General features: G+C 33.0%; 1 protein-coding gene across 1 annotated transcript in view; it reads right to left on the bottom strand.

The window, feature by feature from the left end:
• LOC124530002 overlaps positions 1 to 21,209 on the bottom strand; it is a 46,818-nt gene that overhangs the window by 5,980 nt on the left and 19,629 nt on the right. The window contains exon 3 of the mRNA XM_047103974.1: positions 11,514 to 11,652. Coding sequence (XP_046959930.1) covers positions 11,514 to 11,652 — 139 coding nt within the window. The remainder of the gene's footprint in view (positions 1 to 11,513; positions 11,653 to 21,209) is intronic.

Below are 21,209 nucleotides of genomic sequence, written 5' to 3' on the forward strand. Positions count from 1 at the left end.
ATTACATATCTCTATATATGTGATGATACATATATTGAATGACTGCCACATATATCGACCCATATTGAAGGACAATAATAAAAGTACTTTTGCACTGCAACGGAACGTTTCTTAGATCATTATAGTAGTTGATTACAGTATATCAAGATTAATAATATATATGATATCTTTTCGATGAACTAGATAAATGCCAAAGGTGAAGACTTTAATAGTTCTAGTTCATTGTTTCGAAACAATTGAAAATAGAAATTAAGCGACAGCCATACAATAATAGGGAAGTCGCATTATTGGTTGCCAAGTTAAGTTTCAAGGCCGAAGCAAACATTTCTTCGCAATGCTTCTAGGAATTACTCTGTCGACCTTCGTACAAATCGCTTTACGATCTCTATTCCAAATGTAACTTGATAGCACTATAATTGTGTAAAATTGTTAAGTGTGTAAGAGATTAGACTTGATTTATGTTTAGTAAATTATTACATAGTACAAAACAAAGTCGCTTACCGCTGTCTGTCCCTATATATGCTTAAATCTTTAAAATTACGCAGCGGTTTTGATGCAGTTTTTTTAATAAATAGAATTATACGAGAGGACGGTTTTTGTATACGATACATGGACAATATAATAAAGAAACACTGATAATTTTAAAGTTTCTAATGTGATATATATGTATATATGAGTCGAGATGGCCCAGTGGTTAGAACGCGTGCATCTTAACCGATGATTGTGGGTTCAAACCCAGGCAAGCACCGCTGATTCATGTGCTTAATTTGTCTTTATAATTCATCTCGTGCTCAGCGGTGAAGGAAAACATCGTGAGGAAACCTGCATGTGACAAATTTCATAGAAATTCTGCAACATGTGTATTCCACCAACCCGCATTGGAACAGCGTGGTGGAATATGTTCCAAACCTTCTCCTCAAAGGGAGAGGAGGCCTTTAGCCCAGCAGTGGGAATTTACAGGCTGTTGTTGTTGTTGTTGTTGTAATGTGATATGGTATTATATTCTATAGTATATTTAGTACCTATCGGCATTGTACACGTGCGAAGCCAGGGAAGGTCGCCAGAGCCTAATACAATCTATAAAGCACCAAGTTTGCATACGTTTTCATGCCGGTAAATGGTGGTCCCAAGGTTTGTGGAGCATTAGCGATGTAAGGAATGGGTAATATTTCTTACTGTACCATCGTGATGTCCATTGACGGTATGTCATGAGCCCATTTGCTCGTCCACCTACGTATGTCATAAGAAAGATGTATTTATCACCATTCAGGGTTTTTTTATGGTATAGGTTCGGTATCAACATATGGGCCACCTGATGGTAAGTGGTCACCATCGCTCATAGACAATGACGCTGTAAGAAATATTAACTATTATTTACATCGTCAATGTGCCACACACAAAGTACTGTAATTTAGCGAAATAATAACTGACGGTACCTACCCAGACGGGCTAGCACCAAGCCCTACCACTAAGTAAACCCAGGTAGAGCGGTATCATGAAATAAACTTTCAGACGTTATTAGTATAGAAACTTTTGCTGTCTAATATTTCGGCTATGATTTTATTGATTTAATGTTTTGCGAATTAATTTAAAACTTTTACCATAATTAGATTGATTTAGCATTATAACATTATAGCTTACAACTGTTTCACATGGACATATAATATACATATGTTATGAAATTAGCGAATAATGTTGAATTTAGAGAAGTAGCATTAAGAGAAAATCTTTGACGGTAAGCTGCATATAGATACACAATTTAGATTGCATATATATGTTAGCTCATATAGCTTAATTTGCATAGTTTTCAAGCTGCACGGAAGTATGTCGGTCTGCAATCCACTTAATAGGGATCTGTTTAGTAGTAAAGTTTGTACATAAAACGAAATCCGGTTAAAAGAGCAGGTAGGGACAATATAAGGAGGTACGTTTTGCTGCCAAGAGATTACCAGTAGCGGACCAATTTTGGAAGTTGGGAGGTTTACTATTCTCGGAAGAATGAGCAAAGACTTTAGTCAGGATTCTGAACTCTATCTGGTTTTGTCCAAATTGCAATCTCATCAGATTATGAATAAGTACTCGTACACTTGTTCAATATAATTTTGGTCAGTAAATTCTTGAAAATGTACAGATTTGGTCAAGGAATGACTACACCTGCTCTCCGTACTTTCTAGGATATATTAAATTAATTCGCTGTCCATTAAACAATCTTGGATAGAACATAAGTTACTTCTTATTTCATATAATTAATTGCAAACAATAACTCAACAATAATCATTACAAATATTTTCATTTAATTTTTTTACATAGCCCGGGATTGAAATGGCGGTATTATATAAGCTAAAATGCGAAAAAATATTTCAAGTTAAGGACGCAATTTGTTCAGTTCAAATTCCGCGAATTTTAAGAGATGTCTAGTAAATATAGACTTTGATTAATGACCCAGTTACCTAACACGACTTCAATAAAAACTTTTCCTTGAACGAGAATAATTTAGAAGTAACAAAAAGGTTTTTATAACTCATTTTTATTAAATTTATTTTTTTCATTCAGCTAAATGTCAAGCTGAGATGGCCCAGTGGTTAGAACGCGTGCATCTTAACCGATGATTTCGGGTTCAAGCCCAGGCAAGCAACACTATATATATGTGCTTAATTTGTGTTTAATTCATCTCAAGCTCGGCGGTGTAGGAAAACATCGTGAGGAAACCTGAATTTCACCTTCTACTTCATAGGAGAAGAGGCCTTAGTCTAGCAGTAGGAAATTTAGCAGTTACTTTACTTTACTTTTAATATCAAGACGTGATTTCAATTTTTTAAACAGAATTTTTCATGATTATTATGTATATTTTTTGTTATTTTCTTAATTAATGTTATGCCATTTAAGTTTAAATATAATAGGGAATCAATAATCTAAACGTATACTTATAAGGTTCCTCATAATGCTTAAGTGATGCTGTGTCAATTGGAAAAAAAAAGCTTAAAATTAATGTTTATAATTAATAGTGATAATTATAGTCGATCGTTAAATACATTTGTCTTATTTTTTAATTTGTGTTTTACTGTAATTACTGTGTATGTATTTTACAATCTTTCGTAAATAAAATTTCATAGTATTACTTTTTCTATGCTCGACTTAATCTCCGTCCTTGAAACAAAAGCAAAATACCATTACCATAGTTATAAGGCCAAGGACGTATTCCGTCCTATCAACTCAAATTGTTAAACTTCTATATAATAACTTTCAATATAAAACCTGACCTCGATGAAAAATAATACGAATAATGAAAACTATTATGTCTGTCGTAGTCGTTATATAGTACGACACAAATTAGATGTAGCATCGGACAATGCAATAAAACCGATTACTGCCGATTTACTCAACCAATAGAAATAGCTCCCTATCGCGCCATTCGACGCTATTCGTCGCTATAAATTCTCGCGTCCAATTGACGAATATTACCACATATGATACTAAAAGTTATAACATTTGTGTAAAGATCATAAGAAATAAATATTGATAATTTGGGATAGCATACTATTCGGATGTGATCGGTTTTACGAATTGTGCCGATGCTACATCTGAGTTGTGTCGTACTATACGTGTGAAATATTCTTTATGACTTTTATTGTGATGTTCATAACAGCTAAGTTCTTGCTCGGTTCACGTGAACCGAATCTCGTGGGAGAAAAAACTGAAATGTCAACCGTTATAGCCTTTCTACTCTTATGTAACGAACACAGTTTCATATTGAAGTTTGTTACTTTAATTTTGAACAATATGATTTTTTCGCTTGTATATATTTTGGTAATTACAATAAATTCAAAAGTAGCTTTGTTCTCTTAGACTATAATTGTAGCGATTTATTTTATATCAGCCTTCATATATCAATAAACTCACTAATATTAAATAAGGTTTCATTTGGGATTCGAGAACTTTCATTCTTGTAACTTATAATTTAAAGATAAAAGTTATATATAATTAGTTATGTATAATGTAACCATGTTTAATAAATAAATGTTATAGTTAATAAGTAATATTGTTTGAAAACATTTTTTGGGAATTAAATTACTTCGATTTGGAACGACACTTCAGATAAATTAATGATGATATTTGATTGAATGCATGATAAAGATAAATGTAGATAAATTCAATTTAAAAATATTTGCGTTATAAACCACTTTTATGTGACATACAAATGTTATTTTATTTGTTGATTATTCTATTTCATGACATTTTGTTTTATTGTTGGTTGTTTCTGATTATTTATTTCTTTCACGTTACCACCCGTACCCTTCGAAGCTTCAAGAAAATTGTCATTGTGTTCTCTATATTAATTAATTAAAAATGAATATCATTATTGGAAGAATAATATTTGATATAGGTACGCAGGTTGTTTTACGATATTTCACACATCGCTAAAAATGATTGAATTATTGATCACATGAAAGTTCAATGACGTTAATTCGAAATTAGACCTGCGATCTTCGGAAACGGTCTACTTCATCTATGCACTGAGTTAGATAGAATTTTGAGCAGAAATTGTACGCTGAAACCTCATTAAAAATAATACACTTTTATTGAATACATATCTGTGTATAGAACTGTCCACAACTGCTCGGGTCAAGGTGACATTTTAAAACGTGAGTCAGTTAAGCCGAGCTTTTCAGGTAGCACTATTACTTCTGGCTTTTAAATTTAAGTTGAAAACTGTTTAATTAATCGTTCATAAACCATACGACTTTCTTTAGACGAACTTTTTAAGTTAAATATTTAATAAACTATCCAGATAAAGCATTTTAAAGCTTTTATTTCTTTCATGCCATCAAACTAATTAAATTTCGTATACTTCTTTTCAACCGACTTCCAAAAGGAGGAGGTTATCAATTCGTCTGTATTTTTTTTTTGTCACAATAGGACCGCCAAAATGTTGTATCACGGTGGATCTATTTATCTAATTGCAAAGTTTAGTGCACACGTAAGTAAAGACCGAAGTTAAATAAAGGTTTTAAAAAAATAACAAATAATTGCTCTCAAATCTGACAAGGTATTAAACATCAGAAATAAAATTTACGATTTATATTTTATAAAATATAAATGCGGAAAAGTACCGAATAGATTTGACATTATATATTCGTTTCCCATTTTAAATCTGCTAATAGCATCTCTGGGCCATCATAGTAGATGGCCCAGTGGTTAGAACGGGTGATTGACCGGTGATTGCGGTTTCAAACCCAGGCGTGTACCACTAAATATTCATGTGCTTAATTTATGTTTATAATTCATCTCGTGCTCGGCAGTGAAGGAAAACATCTTGAGAAATCCTGCATGTATCTAGTTTTATAGAAGTTCTGCCACATTTGTATTCTACCAACACGCATTGGAACAGCGTTGTTAAATATGTTCCAAAGCCTTGGGTAATTTACGGGTTGTTGTTGTTGAGGGCATCTGTGCAAGCAATTTTCTAGACGTTGATGTGAGCTATTTTTTATTATTAAATTAATGCAGTAACCTTAATACTAATGGTTAACCTAACTTTATCATTTCATCTTTGCATCGTTGGTCTACTGGATAGATTTGTGTTTTAGCTCCCTATGTCCTAGGTTCAAAGCTGATCAGACAAAATGTTGTCTTAAATTTTCGCGATTATTATAAATTGAAATAAAACGGGTAGACTACCCGTGACCACGAACACTGTAAAGTGCTCGAAACGTCGGGATGTCAAAAATAATTAATATACGCGATTCAATTCCGTTAAAACCAGTTTTATTTCAATGATCGGACAAAAGTCACAAGGTTTTATATCTAAGGATTACCAGTAACAGTTACAGTCTAGAAGACATGACGCAAAATTTTAATATTATATTAAATTTCAAGCAAATACTAATAACCCTTTCTTTTTTAATGTTTTCTCGTATAAATACGATAGTGACTGACGCGCGTAATACCTCAGGGACGTTCGATAGGGCGTGCTCGACGGGAGTCGTACCTAGAATTGAATGTACCTGTCTGAAGTTAAATTATTATAAAAAACAGGTTTGTACCTATAGGTTTTTTTTAAATTGTTTCTCAACTTAAATATGTTATTTTTCGCTTCTGAAACCTTAATATATGTTTTAATATGAATTATTTATTACATTACTAACGCCCGGCTTTACACCGGTTAAACACTGATACTAAATTGTCTATTAAATATGTGGTTATTTACATCACACTAGTAAAGTAAAGAAAAGTAAAAGTAAAGTAACAGCCTTTAAATTTCCCACTGCTGAGATAAGCCATCCTCTTCCATTAAGGAGAGGGTTTGGAACATATTCCACCACGCTGTTACAATGTGGGTTGGTGAAAGTACATCACATTAGAAACTTCTAAAATCATCAGTGTTTCTTACTACATTGTTCATGTATGATATACTTCACAGAAGCCTTCCTTATAAATCAATCTATCTAAAACAAAACAGCATCAAAATCCGGTGTAATTTCAAAGATCTAAGCATACATAGGGACAGACAGCGGTAAGCGACTTTGTTTTACACTAAGTAGAGATATTATTTATTTGTTACATTAAATCACAGCTGTCTACAATTGATTGATGAAAGAATACAATTATTTTTCTATGTCAACGTAACATCGCGTGCACGTAAGTCAAGGTAGTTCGTCAGCTACACTTAATAAGTTCCATATCGTTAATATGTAAAAACTTAACTCTCGTAATGGTGTTTTTATTTATGGTGGATGGTTTTAATATGAGGTTAATTATAATTAGTTTTAGTTGTTTTGGCACATTTGTTTCGTTTTTTTTTTATTATTTAATTTCAGGCTCTCCATTCACCACTACTTAGGTGAACATTTTTTTTTCGCTGGAAAAACGTTTTATGTGGGGGAACCACATGATGGAAAGTGGGGGGGGACTCCCCGATTTCCTGGACGCCGAGTGCGCCCAGGTCCACCGGTTTACCCAGTAAAAAACCAGCGGTACCCTCACAGTCTCTCGGCGGGCGCCTTGGGATCGCTTACGCATGCTACCGTGGCGCCCTGACGGTCGGCCCGCCTATGCGAGCCTCCAACACCTAGGGGGATTCTCGGGGTACTGCTTAGGTGACCAGCCCATGTGATTGGAAATGTTGTACAGGGACATAACATCTTTGATAACAAAGATAGTGGTGCATTGGCGATAAATGGGATTCCTATTAGCAATGCCATCATATATTGCCACTACTAATAGGAATCCCATACATTTATTTATTTCAACCGCTATGAGCAATGTTTAATTTACATTAGTGGCTGAAATTGAGTAAGGAGTATATAAAGCGTTAATTTCAAAGATCAATTGTATAACTATATTTATACAATGTACGTAAATTGCATGTAAATTCAAATCTATACGTAAATTTTATAACAAAACTCACATATAACAAAGACGTCAAAAATGAAAATATAAATAGAAGCGTGAAAATGAGACGCTTCGTTCGGTTTCGGTATTTCTCTTACACTTTAAAATAATAATTTTCAACAAGAACTCACTTGAGGGAAAATAAAAACGAGTCAGCAGTAAAGGCGTGCTACAGAGATGGGCATAAAGCAGTATTAACGACTTCTATCTAGAAAAAAATGTAATATTGAGTTTATGTTGTATTATTTTATCTTTTTTAAAGGTTTAAGGTACGCTTTATTTAAATGTCAATGCTGTTGCTTTATATTTATTTTTCCTTGAAATACGCTTGTCGCTACTTCGAACCGAATGGTTTAAATGGGATCGCATAATTGAAATGTCAGTCTTTGTGCAGCCTTTTCTCTTTAAACGAAATCATACGGAAAAAGTTAATGAGAAACAACTGTAATATTGGTAGTTCGGGATGGCCAAAATAATATTATCGTTTTACAATGATGCTTCAATCCCTCCATCTTTTGTTAGAATGCCCCACGCTATAGTCCAATTGTTTTATAATGACAGCTCAATAATATTTAAAATAAGAAATAGTGTTACACGCCAGTATTAAATGCTATGCCATATAAAATAATATTAATAACAGTTTTACAAATTATTGATTAAAACAAACAAACAACAGCCTGTAAATTCCCACTGCTGGGTTAAAGGCCTCCTCTCCCTCTTGAGGAGAAATTTTTTGGAACATATTACACCACGCTGTTCCAATGCGGGTTGGTGGAATGCACATGTGGCAGAATTTCTATGAAATTTGTCACAGGTTTCCTCACGATGTTTTCATTCACCACTGAGCACGAGATGAATTATAAAGACAAATTAACCACATGAAACAGCGGTGCTTGCCTGGGTTTGAACCCACAATCATCGGTTAAGATGCACGCGTTCTAACCACTGGGCCATCTCGACTCACCACTGGGCCATCTCGATCAATTAATTACAATAATAATATAAATTATGATATTGAACCAAATGTCATAACACCGTATGAAGGCTAAGCTTACTCTCGTAACACAACATTAAACTTTAATTTAATACAAGACACCGAAAATCTAAATGGCGGGTGGTCTGTTTTGCATCTATTCATTTTAAATATAAATTTTATCAATTATATTATGTCTATGTGAATTAAGTTATTTCTTGCGTTATTGTTGAATATGTACTTTAAAGAATGACGTAAAAAACCGAAATATGGACAAAAAGGCACCTAAATTAAATGTGTAGCTTAAAACAAAGGGAGTATTTTATTATAAAATGAAAACAAATGTCAATAAATCTGAATATAAGAAAAGTCTGTTTACATTACGCATATATGTATTCGTCAATTATGCGTACAATCCCAAATTCGTCCTTACAAAAGTTACGAATAATTTATATATTATTTTCAAACATTTCTAAAAAATTTCGTCGCGTATAAAACTGCGAAATATTTTCACGTGAGGTTAAAATTTGAAACAGTTTTTGTTTGTCTAATTAGCGAAGTAATTATTTTGTTACGTTGGATTAAGACCAGCGGGTATAGGGCTGGGTAAATTAACAAAAATATTTAATAGACTTGTTATGAAACTCATAAAATAATCGTGTTCATATTCGCAAAATTAATTACCCTACATAGATATGATAATTTAAAAAAATATTATTGATAAATTATTGTATTCTAAAATGCATGCATCATGCAGAGCTGAGATGACCCAGTGGTTAGAACTAGGGCATGTTTATCGATGATTTCGGGTTCAATCCCACGCAAGCACCATTATATATATATGTGCTTAATTTGTGTTTATAATTCATCTCGTGCTTGGCGGTGAAGGAAAATATCGCGAGGAAACCTGCATGTGTCTAACTTCATCGAAATTCTGCCACAAGTGTATTCTACCAACCCGCATTGGAACAGCGTGGTGGATTATGTTCCAAACCCTCTCCATAATGGAAGAGGAGGCCATAGCCCAACAGTTGGTAATTTACAGGCTGTTACTTTACTTTACTTTTTAAAATGCATAATTAGATCTTCAAACAGCTTAAATTAGGATCATTCGGAACAAAAATTTGATATATTTGATAATATATACATCCAAATCCTTCCATCCAAATCCTAAGTCGATTAAAATATTATTAGTTATTCGTGTAGTATAATACTCGATATAAAATACATATAATTTTGTCTCTATGTAATTGGGATGGAGAATACAACACTAACTAGAACGACTAGTTTCACCAAACTTCTATGATATAAGTAAATATATTATTACTATTAAATATATTATTAATTTAAAAAGAACATTAAATATTCGTTATAAACGAGCTGCTCTGAAGGCTTCAGGCTCATAAACGTTACGTTACTTCTACGCTCTCGTGGGTCGCGTGAAAATTTATTAAGTCTAAAACCTTTCATCGTATAAAAAGCGTTATTCTATTATATTTTTGTTGACGTTCTCTTGAAATTGAATAAAAATAAATTTCAAGAAAATTCTAGGCTCTTGGGCACAAGAGAATATGGGCTCCGGTGACGGAATTTATTTCTTATGTCGCCCTTTGCCCCTCCTCCGTTACCTCGCAGGGCGTTACAACAGCAACATTGTGAAAAATTACTTTGTAAGCTTTTCAGGTACCGCTTGACAACGGGAGCCCCGTATAAAATCATTTTTACGTATTCCACATAAGTTTACCCAAATAAAGTCATGAATATATTTAATGTGTTATGAAGCATTTTTGTGGCACCATACTAAAAGTACATATTGGTAAAATATCAATTATATTGAACCTAAATTTTTTCAGAAAAATCAAAAGATAACTGTAAAGTAATATAATCTAAACATTTCTCTGACAAAGAAAGTGTTTTACGTTTCGTATCAAATATTTTCCGTAACGAGAAGAAAATACTTAATACTTTATGTTGTAACATTTAACTTAATTGTTTTGTAAGATCTCTTTATCATACTTTACATAATGTCTTAACGTTTTAAATTACTCGGAAATACTTCAATGGAAGACGTTTCTCGAGAATAAATTTCACAAATGATAGAATAATCGTGTTCTAACTTTTAACGTTTTGTAGGTAGCATATAAGATTGTAGTCCTGGGCACAAAAAAACACTTCTGATGGAAAGAAAAAGAAATTATTAATAGCGGTCCGAAGATTGCAAGTGTGTTTCAAGCCTTGTGGGTTGAATACTGGTAAATATTTGGATTAATGCTTTGGTTCAGCGCATAAGTCTGATGTTATTAAATTAGCATTTTATCGGATTATGAAAGAGTTCAGCTGCGTTTGGTCACATAACTGTGCACTACATTATATCTTGCGTAATGTGGTATTCTCCGTTGAGAATGGCCAACATAAAATGGCCGAAAATAATGAAATTGGGATAGGGTTGGAGGATGATGATGAATTGCACTCTAGCTACTCCCAGTTAATCCATATAAACCAGAGATAACCTAAGGATGTTTTTGTGAATACAAAATTCACTTAGCTTGGCTATCCCTTTTCGCAAAATTTTCCCCATAGACGTGTTTACGTAAAATACAGTAAGTAGGTGGGCAAGAAGCCCAACTAATGCTCATTCTACTATAACTATTGAGATAAACATACGAAATAATCTGTGCCAACTCGGTGTAAATAAAAGCCACATAAAAAAGTTAAACACCTATATATCTTTAAAAAACAGTTTTTAAATTATGTGTTTTTTTTTATTTACAGTCACTATCACAATCGATATTATTAGATTACTAATTATTATACATTGTTGACTGTAGCCTGTAGTCTGAAGATAAGAAGAGGAAATATTAAAAAAAGTAGTAATTCCTTATTATTTGTTAACGTTACGAACTAAACGTCAAAATGAATGGCAAATATATATTTATCGAAAGCAGCTTCAACTGTCATAAATATAAAAAGTTTCCGTATTTCGTATCAGACATTTACATAGTACCGGATACAAAAGCATTCGTACGTCCCAACTGCGGAACACCTTTACAAATATCCTTTTCAGTTAAAGTAAACTATTTTAAGATACGATCTTGAAAAGGCTTTGAACACGAAGTATAAAAGAAATGTTCTTTTAAACACAGCTTACCTTAACAACTTTCTCATCCAAGAGCCACTGCAGTGCAGTATTGGAAGCATTTGCGAGCGCCGCGAGAGCTGCCTTCTCCCACGACACGTGCTCCCAGTGCTCTGTCATGATGGCAGCGCAGAGCATAGCAGTGGAGCAACTATGACAAGAAATTAGTATTGCAATAGTCAATTTTAATTGCCAATGGCTTTAAAAGTCCAAGGATCTCAGACACAAGTGATATTTTAGGAATACTTTTTTAGGATTTTTTTAATATATAACTTATACATTATAAATCTACCCTATATTTTTCTCAGTTACAATTCTTGAATCGGTTCATTAGAGTTTTGTATTTTGTACATTATTAGAATAATTGCTGCCGTATGTGCAAGAGAAAGGGAAGCAAGACTGTCGCCGTAACGCGTTACGTAACTAAGCGGTTTATCCTCCCATAAGAAGTTATCACTTTAAAATATCGTTTCGTACGTCTCATCAATCACAGATGTTTGTAAAATAATTAGCAAAATTAATATTATGTAACAAAATAAATGCAAAGAGATCCGCACATTGATAAATACGAGTAGATATATCGCTATTTTCTTTACAAAATAAAATTCTGTATGGAAAATTGCTATGAAGTCATCAACGAGAGTGGTTGCTGCAGAGAATATGCAACACTGGAGTATTGCTTAAATTTAAGAAATTTATTCGAGTGTATTGTACAGAGAAATGATAAAGATTCTCGGAATATAATGCAACACCTCGGTACCTTGGAAGTGTATTGTAAGGAACTTGAATGCAATTTCAAAGAAGCGTAGCGTAAATTGAAACAAAACAAAACGTTTGTACCTACATATACATATGTTGTGTCTGTTTCATGCGCGTGCTCGTTCAATAACGAGACACATTTTGTTAACTAAGATACAGTAACAGCTAAGGCTAAGGCCTACTGTACCTTTGAGGAGAAGGTTTAAACATATTCCACCACGCTGTTCCAAAGCGGATTGAAGGAATACACATGTGGCAGAATGTCGATAAAATTAGACACATGCAGGTTTCCTCACGATGTTTTCCTTTACCGCCTAGCACGAGATGAATTATAAATCCCGATATCCCGATTACCGAAATCATCGGTTAAGATGCAGCGTTCTAACCACTGGGCCATCTCAATAAAATAATAAAATTGTATTCCGAGGATAGCGTTTTAAAGAATAACAGAAAGTGCTTGCAATGCACAATTTGATTCATTTTACATAATCATGTTAAAGTAATTTTAAGCTGCGAATTCACGTTTTAGGGGTTGGTTATCAAGCAGTGAATGAACAAGTATTAGACAGACAGACACTTTCGCATTCATAATATCAGTATGTATGTTAAGCTGGTTCCAATTGTTTGGATTGTGTTTATACCGACAACCTGGAAAATCGACAAGTAGTAACTCCTCGTATTATGATCCATGTTAACTGCCTAATATGATTCATTTCTTTTTTTTATGCTCTAGGTTGGCAGACGAGCATATGTGCCACCTGATGGTAAGTGGTCACCATCCCCCATAGACAATGACGCTGTAAGAAATATTATCTATTCTTTACATCGTCAATGTGCGACCAACCTTGGGAACTAAGATGTTATGTCCCTTGTGCCTGTAGTTACACTGGCTCACTCACCCTTCAAACCGTAACACAACAATACTGAGTACTGTTATTTGGCGGAAGAATAACTGATGAGTGGGTGGTACCTACCCAGACGGGCGAGCACAAAGTCCTATCATCAAGAATATCTGATATTTCTTTGACAAAAGTCTGAAATGTATTAGTACACAAAGCGCCTAAGCAATTAAAGCTTTTTCTCTGGTTACGTTCACGTAATAAGTTATGTCTTCATACTATAGCATACGGCATTACTTTATGTCTCTTTTTAAGCGTATTGTAACGTGTCATCATGTGCAATTCATATCAATCGTATGGGTATATTTTAATATGACTGTCACGCCAAGCGATCTCTCCGACTGGTATATAACACGTTATAATACATACGCCTTATCGCTTTTCTTTTATTTACATTTTCTTACCAATCACGAACTTAGAATGGATGATATATTAACTTGTCGAAATTGCTATATGCAAGAGTTTGTACTTCTGGCAGTTTCATTTAATCTCATTTAAATAACAGGAAATATGAATATGTACTAATGTTTGATATAACCACAACAGCCTGTAAATTTTCCACTGCTGAGCTAAGGCCTCCTCTCCCTTTGATGAGAAGGTTCAGAATATATTCCATGACCCTACACATCTAGCAGAATTTCTATGAAATTAGCCACATGCAGATTTCCTCATGATGTTTTCCTTTAGCGCCACAAATTAGGCATATGAATATTCAGTGGTGCTTACCTGGATTTGAACCCGATCATCGGTTAAGATGTACGCGTTCTAACCACTGAGCTATCTTGGCTCATATGTTTGATACAAGTAAGTTTAATTTGTAATAAATTTTAAATTAATTTGTTTTTGTGAATATGCCGATGGTATTTTAAATAAATAAACAAACACAAGCCGCATTGACGAAAATAAAAAAGGCAAGAAGAAATACGAGGACAGCATGGAGTTGTTTCTTACAGACTACATTTGACCTTTTTTATATCTTGATTGGAGCCTTCTGTTCCTTAAAGATCGTAAAACCCGTCGAATAGACACTTTCGGTAAAATTACTCGCTGTCTGTTTCCCAACATCGTTTTGATGTCACTTAAATATAAATCAGGCGTTTTGCACGACACACTATTCCATTGTTTTCTATTGACATTGTGACAGAAATGTTACATTATTGTTAGCAATTTTAGAAAAAAAAAAACAAATTATCATTATGTTTCTTTTGGACTAGTAGTTTCCCGCAACTTCGTTCGAGTTTTAGGGTGTTGGCTGTCATGTGTTGGGCAAAAAAGTAGCTTATGCCTTTCTTGGAGTTCAAGTTTGCTTCATTACAAATCTCATCAAACTCAGGTCAGCGGTTTGGTCGTGAAAGAACGACAGACATACGTTTATAATATGAATGTAGATTATTTATTTAACCTAACAAATATTGAGTAAAGGTTTAGTAAGACGAGAAACGTAAACATAGATTGCGGGCTTAAATCCGAAAAAGAATGTTTAAATCTTTGAATTGTTTTAATGTTAATCTTCTGTTCAGCTGTGAAAGAAAACGCCTTGAAATAATCTACACGTGTCAGATGTTCCTTGCCAAATATACACCAAAAACCTGCAATCTTGCCAATCCCCTGCAGCTTGCTGGAATATTCTTATATTTTTCTTTAAAGATCAAGGGATATGGATAAGATTTTGTGGAGTTAAAAGAGACGCTTATTGTAAACGTGTATTAAGACGAGATAAATTAAGCATATGATACAAAATTGGAATTAAAAATAGTGACACATTAAGTGTCTTTTAAACAGAAATTTGCCGAGGTTTTGGAGGCAAAAGTCAATTCACACATAGTAAAAGAATGGTTTCAATTTTTCCAAATCGATATGTCGTTATTAACTGCTATTACATTCTTTTCCTCTTTCGCCATCATTTTCTCTCTCCATTCAACGTCAACACAATGATAATATAAGATACTTTTGAAAATATTTTTATGATATAATCAAAAAGATTCAATTAAAAACAGCGTAAAGCGTCCTTAAAAAATAAATTTTCCCAGGTTCTGAAACAAAGGCAATTCACACAATAAGACTGTTTTCAATTTATTCAATTCAATATGTCGTTATTAACTGCTATTGACTTCTTTTTTTCTTTCTTTTTTTATGATATAGTTTGACGGACGAGCATATGGGCCACCTAATGGTAAGTGGTCACCATCACCACAATGACGCTGTAAGAAATATTACAATTCCTTACTTCGTCAGTCGTCAATGTGCTACCAACCTTGGGAACTAAGATGTCATGTCCCTTGTGCCTGTAGTTACACTGTCTCACTTACCCTTCAAACCGGAACAGAACAATACTGAGTACTGTTATTTGGCGGTAGAATAACTGATGAGTGGGTGGTACCTATCCAGACAAAGACCTAACATAAAGGTTTCGGTGGTAGCTTCACTTAATATAGTTGATTTGGGGGAAGGTTGCTATGATTGGACCAATAAACTTTATGACATCATATCTCATGAAATATCATCGACAAACGGAATCCAAATGTTGTAATGTAATGCTATTTATGTTAATTAATCATATATAAATTATTGGCAATGTAAGTTGGAAGATTTTAAAAATATACTAAAATAAGTTTTTAATGAGAAGTTGCTTTCTTTGGACCAGAGTTACCTTGAATGGACCACTAAGTTGCCATCATTGGACTTAGAAACATTTGTATTAAAGGTCCAATGAAGGTGACTCAAATGAAATACAAAATAAGAATTACTTTTTGATTCAAAAGTTTTTATAATAATCATATACATTTTTTTCTTTGTAAAAAAATATTATAACTATCTGTTTAGGAACTTTTCACGAGAGCAACAATTGTTATGCATTATTATAATGACTGATAACAATGACTTTAATTTCGAGTAGGGACTCTCATAGACGAAAAAAATCATATTTGTTTAATTTCGCTCAAATTTTCATACGGAAAATTCATACAGACAAAAACATTTCTTAGAATTCTACTATGTGAAAATAAGTAATTCGATAAGTTTCTTTGATTGGACCGGTCCAATAATGGCGTCACCATAGTGGTCCATTGATGGCAAATAGGTATATCAACAGAACGAAAGCGGGTATTTATAAATATGTTAAATAAGGTAAAAAACCTCATCATCTCTGTAAGAGCAGATAAATTTGCTATCATAATCTATTACAATCATCAAACATTAATAAATACAATGCTATTTACATCAGTTTGTTGACGGCTCGGTTTTTATATCATGGTCGCCGCTGACACAGGTGTAAGCATTACTACTTGCCACACGTCGCAAGCGCAATGAGGTTTGGCGGGTGGGCAACGGGTGCGGTACTGTTGCCTAGCATCGTATTGAAGTGGTCATATCAAGCATAGTTTTTGAAAGAATTAGGCGGTCCAATGAAAGAGCCGGTCCAATGATAGCAACCTTCCCCTGATTATATATTAAAAGGATATCATCCTTTTCATTCTCTATCCAACGTAAACATCATGATACCAGATACCTTTGGAAGATATTTTTTATTTTTCTCTCATTTCGATTATACATGATTTTAAAGTATTGTTTCCTGTTGTTCGTCATCGTTTTCTGAATACTACGTAGTTTATTGCCCACGCACAGACCATTGATTATGTATGAAATGGCGCCGGCACGTCTCGTCGGAAGAGGCCAGTCTCACAATTTTATTATTCCTCTCATAATAGCATTTTATTTCAATGGAAAATCTCATTTGCAAAGTGGATTCCGCCTCGACATATTTTCATCCCTTGAGGCGACTCTTGAATACCAAGTTTTGTAGAACTAGGAAGTTTTTCCGATAAGAGAAATAGAACGTGTTTTTTAGTATAGCACTTTTAATTTTTCGAAAATATGATTTTTGTAATGTTTGTTTGTATGTACAAGTGTATGAAAATAAAAAGCATCGATTGATTGCTTTCGTTTTTTTTTTAATCTAAAACCAAATGGTTTGTTGATTATTTTTTTTAAACTGATTTCCTAATGAACATAATTCTCAGATTCTGGAGGTTCGAATTAGTTGGTTGAGGTAATTAAATATTCGTATTTTTCATTCGATAATTCCTTAGTAGCAGGTTTGAGTTATTATTACTACATTATAAAACAAGTCTCCCGGCCGCATCTGACTGTCTGTATGTTCGCGATAAACTCCAAAACTACTGAACGGATTTTCATGCAGTTTTTACTAATAGACAGAGCGATTCGTGAGGAAGGTTTAAGTATATAATATAATTATTAAGGTTTTGTGTAAATAAGTTGAAATAAACGACAATTGTTAAACATGTAGATAACAAGCCGGGGATTATGTACACTCGTGCGAAGCTGGGAGGGAGTGCTATGATATATACGAGATTATTGTGTTACTGTTCGAGTTAAAAATCCGTAAAGCCGTTATTATATATAATACGAACATGTATGTATATACGTTTGTAATACGAACATCCCTTGCGCGAGCTCGCTAACCTCTAAGATTTGCCGTCGTGGCCAAAATTCGGTCAGTAGACATTATTGTATTTCAGTAACTTTTGCGGTATGCAAACATTATTGAATCAAAATGTATTTAAAATTTTAGTTTTATGTAATATTAAGTACATATTTTTTAATATTTATAAAAATATAATAATAGTTTTTAAAATAGTAATCTATTAAAGACATATTTAGTTAAAATTTTTATTTCAAAAAGTAATTTGATTAATAAAAATATTATTTTTAATATTGAAAAATAAAAATATACTTTTGACTTCCACGTAGGATATAATACATACATATATAATTGTATTTAACTGATGACTGTGTTTTTAAATGTTGAAAAAGAGTAAGTACTGATTTTCTTACTGAATCTTCTCTGTAGAATCTACTTTCTGAACCGGCGGTAGCTTCACTTAATACAGTTGTTAAATGATAATTCAAAAGTGCTTGTAAAAGCCTACTTACATAAAGTATATTTTGATTTTTAAATATTAAAATTTCAGCAAACTTGCAAATGAATGGTTTGAAAAATGAAATATGTGGTAAGTATAATTTTAATATTTACGTACCCAATGTTAAGTCAAATATTTTCATCTGACTTCACTAACAGGGATACAATTTCGATAAATATATATTTAAAAAAAAACTAGTATGACGAAGTTAGCGAGTATCGTTCACTATGTAAATCAGACATGATTGAGGTCAAACGTGATCTCATTTTATATGACGAAGTGCTCGGTAGACTCGCTAGAATCCAGATATAATCAACAACTGGAATTCTAGGTCGAGTTATACACTCTTAGATAGATTAGATTCTTATATTCGCCATTTGATTAGGGTAATAGAAATCATAGGAGCTTGCAAAAGAAAGGCAATAGTTTTATTGTACATACGAGTATTACATTTTTCATTCTTAACAAGGATTTTGGATTCAGAATGTACGTTCTATTTAAAGCTTTTTAACATTAATGATTGGTTGACTACGATTATCTAGAAGAAATATATATACACTATAAAGCAATAAGGCTCACTTACAATATATACAAAGTACAATCGTATGATGTGAGTGTGTATCGCTTGTAATATATTTGTGTAGTATATTTTTCTTTGCCTATCCTATTTTTATTTTATTTTTGACTATTTCTTTATATAAATAACATACAGTGACTATGGTACACGGTAAAGTTTATAAACTTATGCTTTACTCTAATAATTTGTTGCTATTTTGTATCATGTTGAATGAATAAATAAACGTAAAACAGCTTAGTACTTCTGTATATCTATAATCATTTTCCATTTGTCCAGAACCGACACATTAATCGTATTAATAATAATTCATGTAAGCTATCCTCTATCATTTTAAATATATTACTGGATTTATTAATTAACATAAAATGTACAAAATTTTTAACACTTTTATAGAATGCGACCTTTAGTAATCCGACTAATAAAAGCGTCCGTCAGCTGAAACGACTTCACCTAGTAAACTTTTCTACAAAAGGTTAAGCGTTGATGTAATACGAATTTCTAGAATTTCTTGTTCTATATCCATTTGTATTGACTTAAATGGAACGATTTGATTAGTTAGTAAAACCGTGGATAGAGTATTTGATACATTTTGGAACATAAATTTCAAATTCTTCTAAGTATCACGAACATTTTAAAAAAAGAAACACATCTTCCCCGCTCAAAGACGGAAATGGAGTTAAAATGTCGCCATATTGAACATCTAGTCTAAGCTACTATAGTTCAACCATTTAAATTTACGAGGGAATTAGAGACTCACTTGGTGGGCATTGTGCAAGCCCTTCTGGGCAGGTACCTACTCATCAGATATTCTACCGCCAAATAACCGAACTTGGTATTGTTGTGTTCCGGTTTGAAGGGTGAGTTAGCCAGTGTAACTACAGGCACAAGGGACATAACATCTTAATTCCCAATCTTGATGGCGCATTGGTGATGAAAGGAATAGTTAAGGTTTCTTACAACGCCTTTGTCTAAGGGCGGTGGTGACGACTTACCATCAGGTGGCGCATATGCTCGACCGCCAATCAATAGCATGAAAAAAAAATCATGAATCCTTAAAATATTATGCACCTTATAAGTCGTATAAAAACACCTACCTATGTATATGAAAGTAAATTTTAAATAAAACATTTTATCAAGTGAAACTTTTTCTGAAGTTTCGGTGGTTTGTGCCAATTCCGTTCGTTGGAATTGGAAGGGAGAATAGGCGTGCTATATATACTATATAATATACTAACAAATCCATACTCGTGATAAAAGTTTTAAGTCTTACCTACACAAACACAGTTGTTTATTTAAGGACTTAAAACGGAATCTGAGAAGACCCGAAAAGATAAGGCGAAAGGAACTAAACTGTGGCTGAAAAAGTATGTACTCGGCGTTATTTATTTTAAGTTTTACGTGAAAATTGCTGACGATCTCGCTATAGATTTTTTAGATTATTAATATAAGTAGTATAGTGTTGATAATAATAAATCTTGTGGTCATCAAGAAAATCTGAATTTGTTACATTTTAAGAGCGTGAAAATACATACTAGCTGAACTTGAGGCTATATTGATACCTACACTCAAACCGACAATCCCCAATTTATTCTCCTCGAGGCAAATCAAAAATATAGCCTATCCTTTCCTATCCTATGAACTATTTTAATACCAAAATTCGCCCGATGAGTGGTTTAAGCGTGAAGAAATACCAGATAATTTCGCATTCATAATATTAATCTACATTATGTTCATTCGTCATATACTGGAATAAGCTGAAAACATTTACGAGGAGTATTTTTTTCCTTTTAAGGAAAGGTCAGAGGACTATGTTATTTTACAGCCAAATATGAATTATAAAAAAATATCAATTTAACATGAAGGAAATATTTTTTGGAACGGTATCAAAATATAATATCTACGGAATATTTAAGTACTCTTTTGTCAAGATGGACAAAAAATAACCGAGCTAAACTTATGTAATGTGTATGTACTATTGTATACATTACACCGTTGAAAAGCCTTTGAATCACAAAGCAAGTCGCTTGAAATGAAAATAAGTATTAAAGCATTTTCGGGAATTGAAAACACAGCCGTTTTTGCTGTCCATTCATATTTATACGCCGAGATTTTTATAACTTTGGTCTTTACTGTGAAACATCATGAGCTTTGTCTGTCTTTGTATATACATATTATGTATACCTTTTTGTCTTTTCTGAAATTATATCACTAGAGTGAAAAATGACTTCGATTAATTCCGCAGACATTTTTAACTTTGCCGTTTCGTAAATTCAAATCGTTTTAAAAAATACATTGGTAAAAATGGCATACTATTCGATACAAGATTTTGTAGATGATAAAAAATCTTGGAATTAATACCTGTCGACTTCCAGTCAGGATACATTACATACATACATAATTGTATTTATTTAACTAATATAATTGTATTTTTTAAATGTTGAAAAAGAGTAACTTCTGAGTTTCTTGTCGGTTCTTCTCGGTAGAATCTCCTTTCCGAAACGGTGGTAGCTTCACTTAATTGTTAAATGACGAT

The sequence above is a fragment of the Vanessa cardui genome, chromosome 5, assembly GCF_905220365.1.
Source record: "Vanessa cardui chromosome 5, ilVanCard2.1, whole genome shotgun sequence".
In the NCBI taxonomy this organism is placed as follows: domain Eukaryota; kingdom Metazoa; phylum Arthropoda; class Insecta; order Lepidoptera; family Nymphalidae; genus Vanessa; species Vanessa cardui.